The sequence below is a fragment of the Cygnus atratus genome, chromosome 13 (genome assembly GCF_013377495.2).
Source record: "Cygnus atratus isolate AKBS03 ecotype Queensland, Australia chromosome 13, CAtr_DNAZoo_HiC_assembly, whole genome shotgun sequence".
Lineage (NCBI taxonomy): Eukaryota > Metazoa > Chordata > Aves > Anseriformes > Anatidae > Cygnus > Cygnus atratus.
Genome location: NC_066374.1, coordinates 11,028,882 through 11,045,658, shown reverse-complemented (window position 1 = coordinate 11,045,658; position 16,777 = coordinate 11,028,882). Strand labels below are relative to the sequence as shown.

Genomic DNA, 16,777 nt, shown 5'->3' with positions numbered 1-16,777 from the left:
AAAAGTCCAGAAGACATGGCCACAGGCCTCCCTCCAGTGATCACAGATAAGGGTGCAGCTGGTTATAAAGTAGCCGGCTACATTTATTCTGCAATTTTAGTCTCTCTGAAGAAACTCGTCCTTTTCAGGAAAGCAGGTGCTGTTCCCGTTTGGGGAAGAGGAAGAAAGGCCTCAAACATGAGGTTTGATTCATGGCACCAAATTCACTGAGCAGCAAATCAGAATTCACAACAGGCTGTCTAGTCAGAAGACAATTACTCCCCCTTCCCTTCTGATTTTGCAATAAATAGAATCACTGGGAATGAACAAAGCGGCCAGATTTTCATTTCTCAGTGATCTGAACAAAGGAGAATCTCATATTAAAAATTGACCCAGTTAACATTTATTACATTGTCTAGGGGAAAGCAGTGAATGGAGCAAGTCAGTTTTGAGAGAGCTGTGCTGCAATTTGAAACTTTGCCACTTGGCCGCATGAATGAGTTTACCCTACAGAAGCCTTGAAATGTTTTCCAGTAGTGACGCTGCCTGGGATATTTGCTATACCCAGGAAGCTCTTCGGGCTAGGGGTGTCTGTGCTGGTGCAGTCCTGCTGCTCTCCTTCCAGTCGCAGCGCACAGCCATGGGAAGTGCGAGGCTCGTTAGCACCTACCGAGGAAGGTTAGTCCTGCGCAACGAACGCGTGTGCAGTACCGTTTAAGGCAGTGGTTGCAGGCTCGCCTCGCCCTGCGTTAAGGTTCACCTTAGCGCTGGAAGCACCCCTGAGGTGAGCATCACCACCCCTCCTTCCAGCTGCAGGGACACGTCCCCACCGCCCAGACCTCGTGCGTGGCACCCGTGGCCCCCACGTCCCGGCGCGAGGATCCTTCCTGGCGGTCGGGGACGGGAACAGCACGACACCGTGCGGAGGAGCGGGTGTACCTGTAATGGGCTCTCATCTGGCTGCACCTTTCACAAAATTATCTCCTAACCCCCCAGAGGTGATCTCGGCTCGTTCGGGTGGCCGGCTCGCCCCGGCCTCTCGGGCGCGGCGGACGGCGCTCAGTCGGACAGGCTCTCCGAGAAGGCCGACTTGGACTTCTGCGTCTGCTCCAGCCGGTTGAGGATGAACTGGCTGGTGTCGATGAAGCGCTCCACGCAGTTGACGAAGCACGTCTCGGCCCGGCTGTCCAGCTTCGGCCCGGGCTTGTCCATGCACTTCTCCTGCGGAGCGGGGCCGCCCTTGGTCCGCGGGGGGCACCTTGGGGCACGGCCCCGCGCACCGGGACCCCCGGGGCATCCCCCCCACACCCCCCGGGCTCGGCGGAGCCCCCCTTTCCCTTTCCCTTTCCCTTTCCCTTTCCCCTTCCCCTTCATCCTCCTCCTCCTCTTCCCCCGGGGCTCCCTCCCGCAGCCCGCAGCCCCGCGCCGTACCCAGCACAGCTCGGTCATCTGGTGCACCAGCTGCTGGAAGCGCTGCTTCTGCGTCTCCACCTCGATGAAGCGCTGGAGCTGCGGGTCGGCCCCCCCCAGCCCGCCGCCTCCCGGCGCCTCCATGCCGCCGCCGCGACCTTCGCGTGCCGCCGCCGCCGCCCGCCCCTTCCTCCCCGGCCCCGGCCCCTTCCGCGCGCACCGCGCAGGCCCCGCCGCCATCTTATGGCGGGCCGGCAGGGAGGGAGGCGGGGAGGAGGAGCGGGGGGGGAGTGTCGCGGCGCTGCCGCCGTTTATTGTGCACTGAGGGGGTCTTGGGCTGATAGAGGGCTTCGTGGTGGTCGTGGTGGTGGTGGGGAGGCGGGGCCGGCCCGGCAGTACCAGCCACCGGTGCCGGGCAGCCCGCCCGGCGCTCACGGCTCCTCGTCCGTGATGTCCAGGATGCCGGCCAGCAGCGCGGTGAACGTGGGGCGCTCCTCGGCCTTCTGCGGGGCGACACGGGAGCCGTGGGGTCCTGCCCCGCCGCCCGGGGCCTCTCCTGGCCCCGGGGAGCTGCAGGGTGAGGGGGCAGACACGTACCTCGTGCCAGCAGCTGTACATGATGGCGTAGACCCGCTCCGAGGCCTGCTGCGGGCGGTAGAGGCGCAGGCCTTGGATGACGTGCTCTGTTGTCTCGCTGTTGTTAAACCTCTCGTAAGGCATCTTTCCCAGAGAGTAAACCTCCCACATCAGCACGCCTGTTGTGGGAAACGGGGGACACCTCTGGGCACGGGGGCATCTGTGCCTGAAGTTGGTTTGTGGAGGAGCTCGCTGTTGTTGGGCCGCCCTCGTTTTTACCCCCGAGTCGTTAATGCTGTGCTCTTACCAAAAGCCCAGACGTCAGACTTGCTGCTGAACTTGCTGTACAGAAGCACTTCGGGAGGAGACCACCGAACTGGGAACTTTGACCCCATGGAGCTTGTGTACTCATCGTCTAGAACGTATCTGCAGCAGATAAACAGATCAGGGCAGCTGTCCTGATCTGTCCTGTTTCACTTGTCTCCATGCAACCAATCAAGCCCAAAAGGAATCAACAGCTTTCAGAGTTTGCACTCTGCATGGGTTTCAACAAGCAAAAACGTCCCTTTGCAAACAAGCATGTGTTAGTCAAGGCTGGGGAAGGGCTACAGTGACACAGCATCACAAGAGGCAAAACTGGGATGTGGGAAGAAAGCTGCGGCCAGGAGATTAGAGTTGGAGGAAAAGAAGTGGCAAGAAGGGGAACAGGGATGAGGGAAGTAAGAAAGGGGAGGGTGGAAAGTGTAGAGGTAGAAGGTTGAGCCAGGTAGATGAAAGACAGGAGAAAGCAGAAGAAAAGCGGAGCTGGAGAATGGTGGGGAAGAAAGACTAAAGTGCAGAGGAGACTGAAGGCGATGTAGAATTGAGACAGGAGAGTGACACAGACATGGCTACCAGACCTGGAAAGGCCAAAATCTGAGACTTTCACAATCCCTTGGTCATTCACCAAACAGTTGCGAGCAGCCTGTGGGTGGAGAGATGGAGGCAGTCACTCCTACTGTGCTGGGTCTGGCTGGGATGGAGTTAACTTTCCCTGCATTGGCCCAAACAGTGCTGTGCTCTGCACTTGGAGCTAGAACAGCACTGGTATCACACCAGTGTTGTGTCTACTGCTGAGCAGTGCTGGCACAGCACCAAGACTCCCTCCAACACCCCAGAGAGCAGCACCGCAAGCTGGCAGTGCCAGCCAGAGGCCTGGCAAACCAGGCTCATCGTTTCATGAGGATGAAGTGCCCCCTCTCCACGTCTGAGCCAGGGATGCTGCCTGTGTTGCCTGATTCAAAGCCCTGCCCTAGCCAAAAATGTATTTTCTGTCCCCTGGAAAGCTGCCTAGTCCTGCCCTTTCTGCAATCTGCTAGCTCACTGGAGCAGTGACTCCAGACATACCATGGTGGGCACCCTGTCCATGCTCAGATGGGCAGGGAAGCTCAGAGAGAGATTCTGAACAGTTGCCTCTCCTCCCGCTGAACTAGCTGGAACATGTTTAGGACATGCTGTGGCTCCCACTGAGCTGGAGACGTGTCCTTCAGCCACATCCCTACCAGGTCTCGGTGCAGGAACTGCTTGGATTCCAGGTACTCCATAGCTTCACAGACGTCTTTGCACATCTCCAGCAGCTCAGCAGGCGGGAAGCGCCGCCGAGTTTCCCTCAGGAAGTTCAGGAGGCAGCCGTTAGCCATGTACTCGGTGATGATGAAGATGGGGCGCTGCTTCGTGCACACCCCGTAGAGCTGCACCAGCTTCTCATGAGACAGGTTCCTATGTTGGGGGCAAGAAGGGCACTTGTGAGCATCTGCAGGGCTGAGCTGCAAAAGAAGCATTGCTGGGTAAGGAGAGGGAGAATTTGGCAAAGTGCTCCTGACCCAGCTGCGGGTGGAAAGCTCAGTGGCAAATGAGCACAAAAGGAGAAATCTCTTGCAGTGCAGATGCATTTCACAGTGTGTGAGGCTGCCTGGTGCTGTCCCTCCAAACTGTCAGAGTGCAGGCATTCTGACAGGCCACATCCTGCACTCACCCGGAGGCTGCTCACACTTACATCATGACTTTGGCTTCGTCGATAAACTCATCCTCTGACATGGAGCCCTCCCTGATCATCTTGATGGCAACGTCGTACTGGCCTCTCCATTTCCCGTACTTCACCACGCCAAACTGCCCCGTCCCCAGTTCCTTCAGGAAGGTCAGGTCCTTGGGGTCAATCTCCCACGACCCTAGGAGAGAGAGTGAGTGTGAGGGGGGTGCAGGTGCCCTCCCTGCAGCATGTTCCCAGTCATCTGATCTAGCTGGTCCAAGAGGAGCTCGCAGACATGTGCTGCCCCCAAAGAAATCATGCTGAAAGACCATGAGCATGCCTGAAAAACCATCACAGAAAATCCATAAAATGCAAGACCTGTTCCTCCAGGGGGTGCGGAGCAAAGTAGCTTGCACGTCTCTTGGTTGGTACTGACCCCAGAGGGCCAGTGGCTGTGAGGAAGTGATCCCTGGGAATGCTGTGGGCCCTGCTGTGAGGCGACCGCCAGGATCCCTGCCCTGGCAAGTTACTGAAGGTAGAGAGCCCGTGCTGCGTGCCCCTCAGGCCCCATGGGCAGGGAAGCGTGAGGTAGCCCAGGGCAGCTTACCATAGCCCAGGCCAGCTGTGGAAGGGGCACTTTTCCGGTGCTGAGACACGGGATGCTTCAGTCTGGATATGAGCCCTGAAACACAGAAAGGTGCATTGCCACGCCGTGCTTACCCACGTCCTTCCAGTGGGGAACACATGCCTCCTGCCCGCAGAGCAACAAGGTGAGGATCTCGTGATGTCTGTAAAAACGCTGGTGGCCTCACTCTGTCCCTATCCTCTCTTTGAGACTGTCACAGCTTGGAAGATTCTTGCTCCGGCTTTCCCTGGGCTGCATCCCCCTCTCCTTCTGCCCTGCCTGAGAGGTGCTATCATCTAGGAACCCGTGCTGCTGGGTGGGTTAGGAGGGATAGGTTCATGTTTTGCTTTTGTCCAGATCAATAAAAAGGAACAATGTTGCTCCCAGCCTCCTCCAGCCTGGTTTACAGCCCATTGCTGCAGGCGCTGGCGAGGGCTGCAGACGGGAGAGCACAGCACCGTTGGTGGGGCGGGTGCAGAGGGGTGTTGGATGGGTGCTGCCCTGCAGGAAGCCAGGGGAAGGGATGTTGTGGGGATGTGAGGTCCCTGCGGCTGCAGACATGCCTAAGCAGAGATGTGTGAACGAGTTGTTTGAAGCTGCAGCTGGGCTGTCCCAGACCAGGTAGAGGGTGAGTATGCACCCCGTGGGGGACAGAGCCAGCCCCTGCTGGAGCCCAGGTGCTAGCAGCTGATGAAGGGCACTGGGCGCGGGTACAGCTGCCAGCTCTGCCCGTGCCCACGAGCGCTCACCGGCGGAGTTGTGCTGATGGTACGTGATGAGCTCCGGGATGCTGTTGAAGAGGTGCTTTTCTGCCAGGTAGTACTGATTCTGGGGGGTGCAGCACACGACGTAATGGCGGATCATGCCTTGGAGGTCTCTGGGGGAGACAGCGTGTGGGGTTGGAGGGCAGGCAGAGGGCGAGCGGTGCCTGGCCAGGCCCTCTGAGACAGGAACAAGTTATTCTTACACCCACTTACACAGAGGACTTGGCGTAGACGGAGACAGTGTATTTCCCTGTCTTGCTGGTAGAGTCGCGGACAATGAAGCCCCCTTCCTTACCCTAAAACAGAAAGGAGAGAGGGGACAGGTATTTGTGAGGGGGTGGTTGTAGCAGGTGGGACTTAAAAAGAGGGACAATCACAGCGTGTCTGGAGACGGTGCAATGAGTTAAAGGAGTCCTACTTCCAGCTTCTGCCCGGGGCCCACCTACTGACGTGCCTCCCAGGAGGAGGTCACAGTGCGCAGAGATGGTTCCTGGGCTGTTGGGGTGACACAGGCTGCAGGGTCCGTTCTGTCTGTCTGTCCCCCAGGCAGCCTAGGGTAACCACGCTGCTGGGACCATGGGGCTCTCAGCTAAGTCATTTCTGGTCCAGATCTAGCCAGCTCTATCCTTGTCAGCTGCAGTGGAAGGGGTGACAGCAGCCCACGGAGGTCATGTGCGTGGAAGACCCAGCCCCGCGAGTCAACGCTTACCTCCTGCTTCAGCAGTTGCTCTGCTTGGCTCCGGGTGATATTCTTGGAGTACCACCTGGGGCAGGGACACAGCCGTCAGGGAGATCCCCCAGCCACCACTGTCCCCAGCCCGGCTGACCCTGGCCCAGAACTGGACGTAAAGAGGCTCTGATCAAGCACAACTTGCCACGTCCCTGTGCTTTCTCCTACTCACTCAAAGATCTCCAGGGAATTGCTGGTTTCGGTGACGTAGTTGCTGGGGATGTATCCTTCCCTCCTGCAGGAGAAAAAGGGGATGGTCATGCACCGATGGAGGAGGCCAAGAGGAAAGCGGGTTCCTGTCCCAGAAATCTGAGTAGAAACAGGCTCAAAAACCTCAGCACATACCCTGTGGTGCTCATGCCCAGGGACGGCTGGTACCACCACAGCCTGCTGTGTCTCCCTCACCCTCCCCACGTGCCAGCTGGTGCAGGAGCCCAGCGTGCAGGCAGGCAGCCTGTCTCAGCCCATGGAGCGAAGAGCTGGCCAGGCTGAGAGCCTGAGACCCGTCCGGGCTCCCCAGTGCAGGGTGGGGGTCCCTGGGGCCACCCCAGGGGCGATGCTGGGGCAGGACACAGCTGCGGGGCGAGTGCCGGAGGTGGTGGAGCCCTTACCCGTTCTTGTCACGGGCTTTCCACCAGGGCAGGTGGCTCTCCTCCAGGATGAAGTACTCCTCGCCCTTCTGCAGCTGCAGGTCCTGCGCATTCATCGGCAGGTAGTCGTACAGGGCCACCACCTTCTTCATCTCGCTCGCCGCGACGGGGGCTGGCTCGGGAGGCAGGGGCTTCATCACCATCTTCCCCAGAGAAAGGGAGAGCATGGGACACGGTGAGGCAGGCAGGCACGCACACTGTTTCCTGGGTGAGACTCTCCCCAGGACTGGCCGGGTCAGCACAGCATGTCTCAGCTGCCACACGTAACTCCACCAAGAGATCGATCCACCCCAGTGCTTTTTATTGCAACACTTCCTCCTTGGAGGCATGTCTTCACCAAAGGTAAGCTTCTTCTCTATACCTTTGGGTTTAACCCATGACTCCCCCACCCTATATCAGGGTTTCTCTCTCTTCCTAGCTCCCCCATGGGACCCTCAGGGGCGTGATCATTTGACTTTCCTCTGGGTCTTTGGGCTCCATCCCCTGGTTCAAGCTCCTTCCCCTTGGGGCACCACCTTGACATCCCTCTCCGGAGCCAAGTCCTGGTCTGCAAACCCCTGAGCCACACTCAGTTGTGTCAGTGAATGTGTTGGCTTTTCCCAGGCAGACCTCTCCTTAAACACCTAGGAGCGAACCCACATTGGCTGGCCCTTACCTCATCCTCCTCGGGAGTAGGGGGAAGAGGCTTCTTTGTTTTGCGATGTGACCGCCCAACTTTTAAACCTTCACAACACAAGAACGATGAAGGTGAGAACAGATCCCCAGCTGCAGTGGGCAGGTGGGAGGTGGTCCCTGGGGCTGGGGACAGGCAAGGGAAGGGCGCCCAGTGTCTTACTGCCGTTCCTGCTCTCCAGGATCTTGCAGCCCATGGCGTTTTTGGCGGTCTGGGAGCAGCACAGGTACTGGCCGTCGATCCAGAAGCAGGGGTGGTACTTCTGCACCAGGTCGCTGTTGTACCGGATCACTGTGGCAGAGGAGGGGAGATATGTGTGACCCAGTGCTCCGTCCCCAGCCCGCTGCTGAGAGTTTTGTGCTCCCCCAGTGCAGACGATCAGCCCCAGTAAATTGTTTCACCCACTGCTCTGCTCCTGATATGCAGCCATGTGGCCCTGCTGCTCGGGTTTCCCTCAGTGCACTGCTTTTGTCTCAGTGCCACAGCGATGCAAGCCCTGTGACACCAACCTCCTAGTGAGGGAGGGCCAGCCCTTTCCTCTCAGATTTGATCAAAGCACTTTGGCAGCTCTACAAAGGGACACCAACACGCTTGGAGGGCCAGCTCCTGCTGCGACCGGTCCTCCTGCCAGCTGAAGTGTGCCCTGGGCTGTTGAGGCCTGTGGTCTGCAGCTCTTTTGAGGCCCATTTTTCAAAAGTGATGGACCTGGCTTGTGTGTGGGCAGAGCAGGATGCCACCACCGTCCCCTGCCTGCTCAGGGGCCTCCCTTGTTGGGTGGCTGCTCCCTCGCCAGGCTCACACCGACCAGCTTCCTCCTGCTCCTTGCCGAGCCTGGGGGCAGTCAGATGTGCCTAAACGCCACCTCACGTGGCGCCGGCCCTCCACCAGCTGCAGATAGCCCCGTCTCTCCACAGAGCAGGATGTGGGCGTCCCGGCAGCACGCAGCCAGCGTTTTCTCTCCCCGTTTCCCTGTGGATTCTACATCGGCTTCAGCTGCCGCAGCAACCCCCTCCTCGAGCAGGGAAGTGGGGCCAGGGCCGGCTGCTGGGGCAGAGCAGGGCTGTCATGAAATAACTGACTTCCCCGTTATCAGCCTGCTCTGCTTCCGCCTCACTCGGGCAAACTTCCCTGTGTCAATTCGAGCAGCTAATCTAACCCTGCCAGCACGAAGCCACAGAAGATACGCATGCATCAAGAGGCACACACGGGCAGCTCCATCAGATTTTGTCCGACCGCAAGCACCCCAGCCCCTCTGCGCAGCATTGCCTCAGCGTGCTCCCAGCTCGAGGAGAGAGCAGCCTTGCAGCTCAGCAGCAGCTCAGAAGCACTGTGCAAGCCTTGGGATGGGCTGGGAAATGCTCCCAGGCTCCACTCAGGCTTTTCATCCTTGTTTCCTTCCTAAAGCAACGGGGGCTCTACCTTCCCCTCATGTGCCGGCGCAGCTGCGTGGCCATGTCTGCCATTTCCTCTTGCCCTCTGAGGCTGCTTGAGCTAATTTGGAGCAGGTTTGTGGGAAGGCAAGACACCTCGGTCAGTGTGGCTGCGATGCTGCAGGGATCAGCGGACGGCGGAGGCGAGCGCCCACCTCCTCAGGAGATGGCTCGTGCCAGCGCGGGGACGTTACAAACCATGCACGTAGGGCACGGACTTATGACTGCACGGCCTTATGACTGCATGGGAGCAGTTTCTGATAGAGCTCACTCTTCCGCAGATATGGGATAATGTAACCACGAGGCAGCGAGCCCCCGGAAACCCAGAGTCTGAGTCACGCTGCACGCGCAGCCGGCTGCTCCTGATCACTGACACAGGGAGCCGGGGGACCCCGAACTCACCGCTCTTCAGCTGATGGATCCAGCGTTTGCGCAGCTCCTCTGTCGGGGAGAAGACGTAGAGGGGCCCCTCGTCGTACACCACCTGTGGGCAACACACGTGGCACGGGGCTGGGGGCTCGCGGGGGGAAACGGGGGAGCAGAGGCTTGCGGGCACCCAGAGCAGCCGGTGCAGAGCACGAACCGGGCCGGTGTGTGCTGGCCCCATGGTGCTCGCGGGACCATGACAGGGAGGTTATAAATAAGCCCCCTCCCCCGAGACTTTCCACTTCCTTCTCTGACTTTCGGTGTGCTGGGGTGCCAGCGAGGGCGGGCAGCTGGGCTGGGGGCTGAGCGAGCAGCGGGCAGGGAGCATCCCTCCAGCATCGGCCAGGGAACCGAAAGCTGCAGGATAAAGCTCAGAGCTGGTTTCCATCTCCCCTTAAAGAGAGCTGCCCAATTCCTTGGTGCCCACAGAGGCTCACCAGCCCGCCCGACACAGGATATGGGCATCCCCAAAACGATGCTGTGCTTGTTCCCAGGTGGCCCTTGCTGTCCTCACCCCTGGTGCAATGCCAGTCCCTGGCACCCCGCAGCCACGCAGAGCAGGCTGGTGAAGGGGGCATGACAAGGACTCACCTGAAAGGGGTAGGGGAACCGCTCGATGATCGAGATCTGCTCCATGTTGTTGTAATCCTCCCCCTTCTTCTGGAAGAGAGAGGCAGAGACGGACACTGTCCCCGGCTCCCATCACCCTGAGGCAGGGCCGCTGCCCACCTCCCCAGTGACAGGACAGGGGACACAAGCGGGGACCCTCACCGGGACCTGCCGCTCGGGGGGAGGGTTGTTTTCGGGCACCACCGTCTCCACGCAGGTGATCTTCTCAATGTCCACCGAGCCCTTCTTGCTGCCTCGGCGCTGCGAGAGATGGGGTGGATTTGAGCAATCTCCACGCAGGGGACCTGGGGAGCCCCAGGCCCTCGTCCCACCCACCCACCCACCCCGCGTCCTGGCGAGGGGCAGCCAGCGGCCCCGCAGACTCACCCCGCGCTCGAAGTCGTACTCGTAGTAGGACAGCTTGCTCTCCGTCAGCAGGAACAGGCGCTTCTTGAAGTTGAGGGGAGATGTTTTCTTCTTCTGCTGCGAGCGCTTCAGGAAGATGCTCTCCAGGATGACGCTGGCCATGTCGGCCACCCCGGCTGCCTCGACGCCGTGCTCCCCGGGGTGCTGCGTGCAGGGTGACACCGACACGGCGCTTGCTCAGCTGAAAACCTGCCCACGGCCAGACCTCACGCACGTTCGGGGTGTTTGCAGGGTGACCTCTCGCTGTCACTTCCCCCTCGAGGTGCCATGCTACAGACCGAGCCACCACCCGGCAGGCTTCAGCTCCAGCAGGGCGCCGGAGGGGTCCCCGCGCCTGGACGGCTGGAGAGGGAGGGAGCTGGGGAGGCTGTGAGAAACATCGCCTCGGGGAGGAGCGTGGAGGCCGAGCAGCGACACCCAGCACCCTCCCTCCTCCCCTCAGCACCGGCGGTGCTTGTGGGGGCCGTTTCCTCCCGCTGCTCGCCTGCGCTCTGCCTGCTGTGGCCGTGCCGGCTTGGCAGCGCGCGAGGGACAGCTGCGGTGGCAGGATCCTAAAAGCCCAGGCCCCGAAGTCCTGAAAGCCCTAAAAGTCCTGGCCCCGAACGCCCGCAGCGCTGTGCTGCTGAGAGCACAGGGTGGCCCTGAAGTCGTCCTGCAGGAGCACGCAGGCAATGCTAAGCTCCCTTCCCTGCGTGAGCGGCGCTCAGTGAGGGCCAGGCTCAAAGCGCTGCCTCCAGCCAGCACCCAGAGGTGCTTAAATCCTCCCGAGCCTCTCCAGGGATGGGTCCGGGCGTTTCCAACACCCCGCAGCTGGTGGCACGGGCTGCTTCCCCTCGAGACTGTAACCAGCCCCGGTCCTGCCGGCACCTCGCAGGGGGCACGGAGCTGCGTGGCGCTGCTGCTGGTCCATATCCCACCCAGACCTCCACCGGCCCTCCTTCCCCAACCTCCTGCTCCCCTTCACCTCTGCTTTGTTCCCTTTTTCCTGGAGCAGCGGGGTCAAGCCCCCTGCTGCCCGCCTGGGCAGCACGTCTGCTCACGGCAGGGACCAAAGGTGCTGTAAGCGGCCCTGTTCGCCGTAACCTTCCTGGGCTATTTGGGTAGTTTAAGGAACAATACAAAACACCATAGAAATACTGAGTTGTCGGAGTCTTCCAGAGGAACCAGCAGCCTCTGGCTGATCTGGCCATGGGGGTAGAGGGAACTGGGGCCAGGGCAGGCGGTTGTGTTGGCCCCTGCCCCAGGGGTCCTGAGCCATGGGGGCGCGGGGAGCCTTACCTTGGGCCGCAGCAGCTGCGTCACCGCCAGCAGTGGTGGGCAGATGGGGCAGCTCCTTACCACGTCCTCTGCGACGGCGACAGCGGGCAGGAAAGGACAGTGAGTGTCACACAGGGATGCCTCCCCGTCCCCACCTCCCACCTGGCGCAGCCTCCCCGCCTGTGCCCCAGCTCATCCCTGCCCGGCTCGATGCCTGGCCGCCCGGCAGGACTCACCTACCTCCGCACTCGGCCATCGCTGCCTCGCCGTGGCAGCAGAGGTGGCGAGTGGGTGGCTGGGAGCGTCCCCCCCGCCCCAGCCCGATGTGACTTCCTGCCATTGTCACACCTCGGCCAGGCGTGCTCTGACACGGCCACCGCACTCGGTGCTGCCGGGCCTGGCTGTGCTGCACCAGGGCCCTGCGGGGCTCCGTGCTGTGCCCGTGTCCTGCCGAGGAGCCTGACAGCCTGACCGTGGGTGGCCACAGGGCTGGCGAGCTCGGGGCAGGCTGGAAGGGTGACACGGGGGGCTGGGAACGTCTCTGTCACTGCAGGGCAGAGGGGAAGGGGCCTGGGGCCTCCTTCCCCCAGAACCAGCTCTCCCCAGGGATGACAACACCAACCCCCCCCATTTCGGGCACAGCCCGGAGGGTGACAAAAACGAAGGTTGTGAGGACGGAGGAGGGAACCCGGCCTGCGAGAGGGGCTGGGGATGAACGCAGAGCTGTGGCCGGGTCCCTCCACGCCTCCCGCCCTGGGTCTCCCATGCTCATCCCTCCCAGCCCAGCGAGCGAGGGGCCGGCGAAGGCAGCGCCAGCACTCCGACCCCTGCTCCAGTGCACCCCGAGGCGCCCAGCACCCACAGACCTCCCCGACACCCTGCCCCAGCGCCATGAGCACCCATCCAGCGCCCCAATGCCATGCTCCAGCACAGCCCCAGCGCCGTGAGCGCCCACAAACCCCCTCAGCCCCCCGCTCAGTGCAACCCCATGGCCCCCAGCACCCCCCCGCTGCCCGACCCCGGCTCCAACGCAGGCTCCTTGCTCCGTGGCCCCACGGCAGCCGTCCCTGCCGCCGGTGGGCTGCTGCCAGCACCGAGTGCAGCCATCCAGGGCTGCCCACCGTGGCTCACCAGCACGTACCCCGTGCCCAGGATGCCTCCCCCATCCCCAACGGGTGCACAGCCGGGGACGCCGGCAGAGGCGTGAGGCCGCGAGCCCTCGTGCCGCCCTCGTCGCCTCTCCCCGTGCCACGCGGCAGCAGGGCCGTGCTGCCCCGGCCCCCCGCACTCACCGAGCCCTGCCCGCCAGCCCCGGTGGCAGGGGTCCCGCTGCGCCGGCTGCCCCGCGCCCGCCCCGAGCGGCCCAGCACCGCGGGTCGGGTCGGGGCGGCTGTGGCGGCGGGGACGCGACGCAGTGATGGTGGGGTCGGCCACGCTGGGAGGAAGGACGGGGCCGGCCAACCCCACCCTTTCGGTTCCCCTTTTCTTTCTGTGTTTCTTACTTAAAGCAGCAGCTGTGTTTCCTCCTGGAGACGGCCGGGGCCACCTCCACAGTGTCAGCACCACCGGCCCTGCCGCACGCGGGGGTGTCGGGGCTGGACGTGGCGCTGGGTCACGGGCCTGGACGAGGGGTCTGGGAGAAGGGGCCGGGGGTGGCGGCATGGGGCATGGGGCTGGGCAGCGGGGCTGGGATTTGGGGTGGGCAGGGGGTGGCATGCATGAAGAGCAGGTGGGGGCCTCCTGTCCACCTTGTCCCTGCACCCCACGTCCCTGGCCACCCATGACCCTGCACCCCATGTCCCCATGTCCTCTTGCCCCATATCCCTGCACCCCATGTCCCTATGTCCCCATGTCACTGCACCCCATGTCCCTATGTCCCCATGTCCCTGCATCCCATGTCCCTATGTCCCCATGTCCCTGCATCCCATGTCCGTATGTCCCCACGTCCCCATACCCCTGTACCCCATGTCCCTGTGTTCCCATGTCCCTGCACCCCATGTCCCTGTGTCCCCATATCCCTGCACCCCATGTCCCTATGTCCCCATGTCCCTATGTCCCCATGTCCCTGCATCCCATCTCCCTATGTCCCCATGTCCCCATACCCCTGCACCCCATGTCCCTATGTCCCCATGTCCCTATGTCCCCATGTCCCTGCATCCCATCTCCCTATGTCCCCATGTCCCCATACCCCTGCACCCCATGTCCCTATGTCCCCATGTCCCTGCACCCCATGTCCCTACTTCCCCACGTCCCAGCATCCCATATCCCCTTGTCCCCTTGTCCCTGTGTCCCCACGTCCCCCTGTCCCCGCCCCCTCCCTCCAGAGGGGGGCGCTCTCTCCCCCGCGCCCCTCCTCTCTATGCTCCCCGCTCCCAGCTCCTTCCGCTTCCGGCCCGCTCCTTCTCTTCGGGTGCCGCCGCCAAGATGGTGGGTGCGGGCGTCCCGGGGCCGCGGCCTTGGCTCCATCCGCCGCCATCCGCCCCCGCGGCGCCTCGGCCCGGCCGCGCGGGCCGCTGCCCTTGCTGGGGGCCGCTCGGGGCCTCGAGGGGAGGCGGCGGGCCGGGGGCGGCGGCGCGGGGCCCGTCCCGGCGGGCGGGCGGGTGGGGGGCCGGCCGTGCTGACTGACGGGCTTCTCCCCGCTGCCGCAGGTGAACGTGCCGAAAACCCGCCGGACCTACTGCAAGAAGTGCGGCAAGCACCAGCCCCACAAAGTCACCCAGTACAAGAAGGGCAAGGACTCGCTGTACGCCCAGGGTGAGCCGGGGGCGGCGGGGGGCGCGGTGCGGCTGGGGTGGGGGCGGGGCTGCCGCTGGGCAGCTGGAGGCCGAGGTGTGCTAGTGCCGGCTGGAAGCTCCGGTTGTGCCTGTAGTGTGCCTGGGGTATTGCCTAAGTGTGCCTGGGGTATTGCCTAAGTGTGCTCGTTTCCCCCTGTAGGCAAGAGGCGCTACGATAGGAAGCAAAGCGGCTATGGCGGCCAGACGAAGCCCATCTTCCGCAAGAAGGTCAGTGCGTCTCCTCTGAGCCTTGACATCCTCACAGTCCACGCACCCTGCTGAAGCGGGACACATCTGCCTCCTCAGCCGTGGGCTGGCCGTGTGCTCGAGCACTGCCACAGCAGCTCTGTGCTGGTAGTGGTGTCGAGGCAGTGTAAGAACACAGTTCCCACCCCAGATGTTTGCCCGTGCTGCTCCCTCTCATGTAGATGCTCCTTTTTCATGCTGGAGTGATGCAGCCTGTGTTTGCGAAGCAGCTTCTGCAGGGATCCTGACGCTTGAGGAGAGCATGGCCTGAATGGGAGTGATGCTTTTAATGGAAGGCATATTTTCCCCCTTGCTAAAGGGGAAGGATATGACAAAGGGAAAGAAAGCCTGCTATTAGCTTTCCAGATGTTGTCGAAGTGTTGGTAGTTCGTCTTTGGAACTTGTTTTCCAGGTCTGTGAGGCCCTGCATAGCCAGGCTGCCTTCACTGGCAAGGGTGCAATGGGGGTGAAGAGTTCCCAGCTCCTGGGGGTACTGCAGAACGCAGAACGCCTTCCTTGCAGTCTGCACTCCCAAGAAATCCATATCGCTGAGCCAGCAAATCAGAGCTGCTGTTCTGAGAGTCTCAAAGCAGAAGTGGGAAGAGCGGGGCGTTCTGTTAACGGTGCACTAGAGCGATGTGCTGCTGCCATCCTTCCTCTTCAGTTTATGGGGTGCCTGGAATCGTAGACCTACAGCGTGTTTCCCCTCTGTGTGCCCCTTCTGCTAAGAGATGGGGGACAAAAACCTTGAAATTCACAGCAGGGAAGCAAAACCTGACAGACAGATTTGTCAGAGTTCTCGTGCAAACTGTGTAGCTGTGCTTACAGAGCTACGTGGCTACCTGCTGGAAAGCCCCGGCGTTCTGCCGGAGACTTCCAGGAAGTCTTCCAGCAGGAAGAAGACAGGTTAGGGGTTGTTTAAGCTGACTTTGTGCCAGGAAGCTGGGAGGGTTCGCAGGAGATGCTCCTGCGAGCAGGGTACACAGAGCAGCAGTACTGCTCTCCCAGTTCGGCGCTCCACCTGCACGCTGCCATGCCCGTTGCTGTTTCTCTCCAGCCAGCACCGTGTGGGTGAGCAGCTGGGGTTTGTAACCAGTGGCTGCGGCTCTGTCCCGCTGCTCCAGCGACCTCACGGCTTTGGCTTCTTCCCTCCGCAGCCTTCAGATTAGCATCTCTCTTGTCAGTAGCTGCAGCTCTGCGTGCAGCACGTCACATCACTGCTCCTCCAGGGGAAGGGGTTGCCAGCTTTCAGGCGTTCCCTGTGGGCTCTCTGCCGAACTCCCTGAACGCTGCCGGGGCCTGTCATCCCACGCCCTGAACAAGGGGCTGCTCCCTCGGTGCGTTTGCCGGAGCAGACTTTCCTCCAGTGGGACTCCCCTCTGCAGCAGCCCAGTTGCTCTGAGACCAACCCCGTCCCACTAAACGCTTTTGCCAGTGTCCCGTTCAAACACGAAGCGCGGCTGCAGGTGAAGGCACAGATCCACTAAGTTCTTCCACTGGTCTTTCGAGGTACCTTGGTGTGTTTAACGGAGGGAGGGAGCCCAGGTGCGTTGGGAGTTTCCTCTTTGTTTCAGAAACAAGCTGGTGAATCTTAAGCAGTGCAGGTAACAGGCTTTTCCCGAGAGGGGCACTTACCTGCTTTTGGACGCTTTGTTCACTGATACCCTCTGCTCTTCTCCTCCCAGGCCAAGACCACAAAGAAGATCGTGCTGAGGCTGGAGTGCGTGGAGCCCAACTGCAGGTCCAAGAGGATGCTGGCGATTAAGAGGTGCAAGCACTTTGAACTGGGAGGAGACAAGAAGAGAAAGGTACGTCTGTGTGCCAGGGACGGCCGGCGTGGTGGCTGGCGTGGTCCTGAACACGGCGGGGGCCTGGGGGGAAGCACAGAGGCGGTGTGTCAGGCTGAGGGGTTAGCAGCAGCATCTCCGGTGGCCTGCCTGCCTTTGGGGGCAGGGCTGTGGAAGAGTATTGTCAGACAATGATTGTCAGAGATTCAGTGGTGAGTAAACTCGCTGTCTCTTCCTTTTTGCAGGGCCAGGTGATCCAGTTCTAAGCTCCATCCCACAGATTTTGGGCTATATTAAAGTAATTGGAAGAGATCTGTTGCTCGTTTCGTCTGTATCTCCTGCTTTTGGTGGGGTGGGACTTGCAAGTACGTGAACCCAACTGGAAGGTGTTCCTTACAAAGCGGAAC

General features: G+C 61.4%; 3 protein-coding genes across 7 annotated transcripts; 1 reads left to right on the top strand and 2 right to left on the bottom strand.

Annotated features, from left to right (window-relative positions):
• Positions 1 to 359: 359 nt before the first annotated feature.
• Positions 360 to 1,597, bottom strand: TIMM8A (translocase of inner mitochondrial membrane 8A). Its single transcript, XM_035541700.2, has 2 exons — positions 1,411 to 1,597; positions 360 to 1,200 (listed from the first exon to the last, which is right to left on the bottom strand). The coding sequence occupies exons 1-2, from the start codon at positions 1,531 to 1,533 to the stop codon at positions 1,039 to 1,041; spliced, it is 285 nt and encodes a 94-aa protein (XP_035397593.1). The 5' UTR covers positions 1,534 to 1,597; the 3' UTR covers positions 360 to 1,038.
• A 72-nt stretch (positions 1,598 to 1,669) lies between these two features.
• BTK (Bruton tyrosine kinase) lies at positions 1,670 to 13,130 on the bottom strand. 5 transcript variants are annotated; one of them, XM_050713499.1, is made up of 20 exons: positions 11,804 to 11,829; positions 11,585 to 11,652; positions 10,268 to 10,450; positions 10,043 to 10,141; positions 9,863 to 9,931; positions 9,248 to 9,329; positions 7,578 to 7,706; positions 7,398 to 7,465; positions 6,704 to 6,885; positions 6,265 to 6,327; positions 6,072 to 6,126; positions 5,576 to 5,658; positions 5,348 to 5,475; positions 4,581 to 4,655; positions 4,001 to 4,172; positions 3,507 to 3,723; positions 2,865 to 2,929; positions 2,273 to 2,391; positions 1,987 to 2,144; positions 1,670 to 1,892 (listed from the first exon to the last, which is right to left on the bottom strand). In XM_050713499.1, the coding sequence occupies exons 1-20, from the start codon at positions 11,817 to 11,819 to the stop codon at positions 1,821 to 1,823; spliced, it is 2,103 nt and encodes a 700-aa protein (XP_050569456.1). In that variant the 5' UTR covers positions 11,820 to 11,829; the 3' UTR covers positions 1,670 to 1,820. The 5 variants fall into 5 exon arrangements, with proteins under 5 accessions (XP_050569456.1, XP_050569458.1, XP_035397900.1 ...); XM_050713501.1 differs by lacking the exon at positions 11,804 to 11,829 and adding an exon at positions 13,066 to 13,130 and having other exon boundaries at positions 1,671 to 1,892; XM_035542007.2 differs by lacking the exon at positions 11,804 to 11,829 and adding an exon at positions 12,856 to 13,036 and having other exon boundaries at positions 1,671 to 1,892.
• A 758-nt stretch (positions 13,131 to 13,888) lies between these two features.
• Positions 13,889 to 16,682, top strand: RPL36A (ribosomal protein L36a). The gene is made up of 5 exons (XM_035542009.2): positions 13,889 to 13,990; positions 14,212 to 14,317; positions 14,498 to 14,565; positions 16,269 to 16,391; positions 16,616 to 16,682. The coding sequence occupies exons 1-5, from the start codon at positions 13,988 to 13,990 to the stop codon at positions 16,634 to 16,636; spliced, it is 321 nt and encodes a 106-aa protein (XP_035397902.1). The 5' UTR covers positions 13,889 to 13,987; the 3' UTR covers positions 16,637 to 16,682.
• Positions 16,683 to 16,777: the final 95 nt, after the last annotated feature.

What these genes read in the sequence shown, in the direction of transcription:
- TIMM8A (XM_035541700.2), bottom strand. Translation starts at nt 1,533, where the DNA reads ATGGAGGCGCCGGGAGGCGGCGGGCTGGGGGGGGCCGACCCGCAGCTC. An exon ending in AGATGACCGAGCTGTGCTGG is followed by an intron (nt 1,201 to 1,410) that starts GTACGGCGCGGG and finishes CCCGCTCCGCAG; the next exon opens with GAGAAGTGCATGGACAAGCC.
- BTK (XM_050713499.1), bottom strand. An exon ending in AAAGCCCGTGACAAGAACGG is followed by an intron (nt 6,328 to 6,703) that starts GTAAGGGCTCCA and finishes TTTCTCCTGCAG; the next exon opens with GAGGGAAGGATACATCCCCA. An exon ending in TGTACAGCTGCTGGCACGAG is followed by an intron (nt 1,893 to 1,986) that starts GTACGTGTCTGC and finishes GTCGCCCCGCAG; the next exon opens with AAGGCCGAGGAGCGCCCCAC.
- RPL36A (XM_035542009.2), top strand. An exon ending in GGACTCGCTGTACGCCCAGG is followed by an intron (nt 14,318 to 14,497) that starts GTGAGCCGGGGG and finishes TTCCCCCTGTAG; the next exon opens with GCAAGAGGCGCTACGATAGG. An exon ending in GAGGAGACAAGAAGAGAAAG is followed by an intron (nt 16,392 to 16,615) that starts GTACGTCTGTGT and finishes TCCTTTTTGCAG; the next exon opens with GGCCAGGTGATCCAGTTCTA.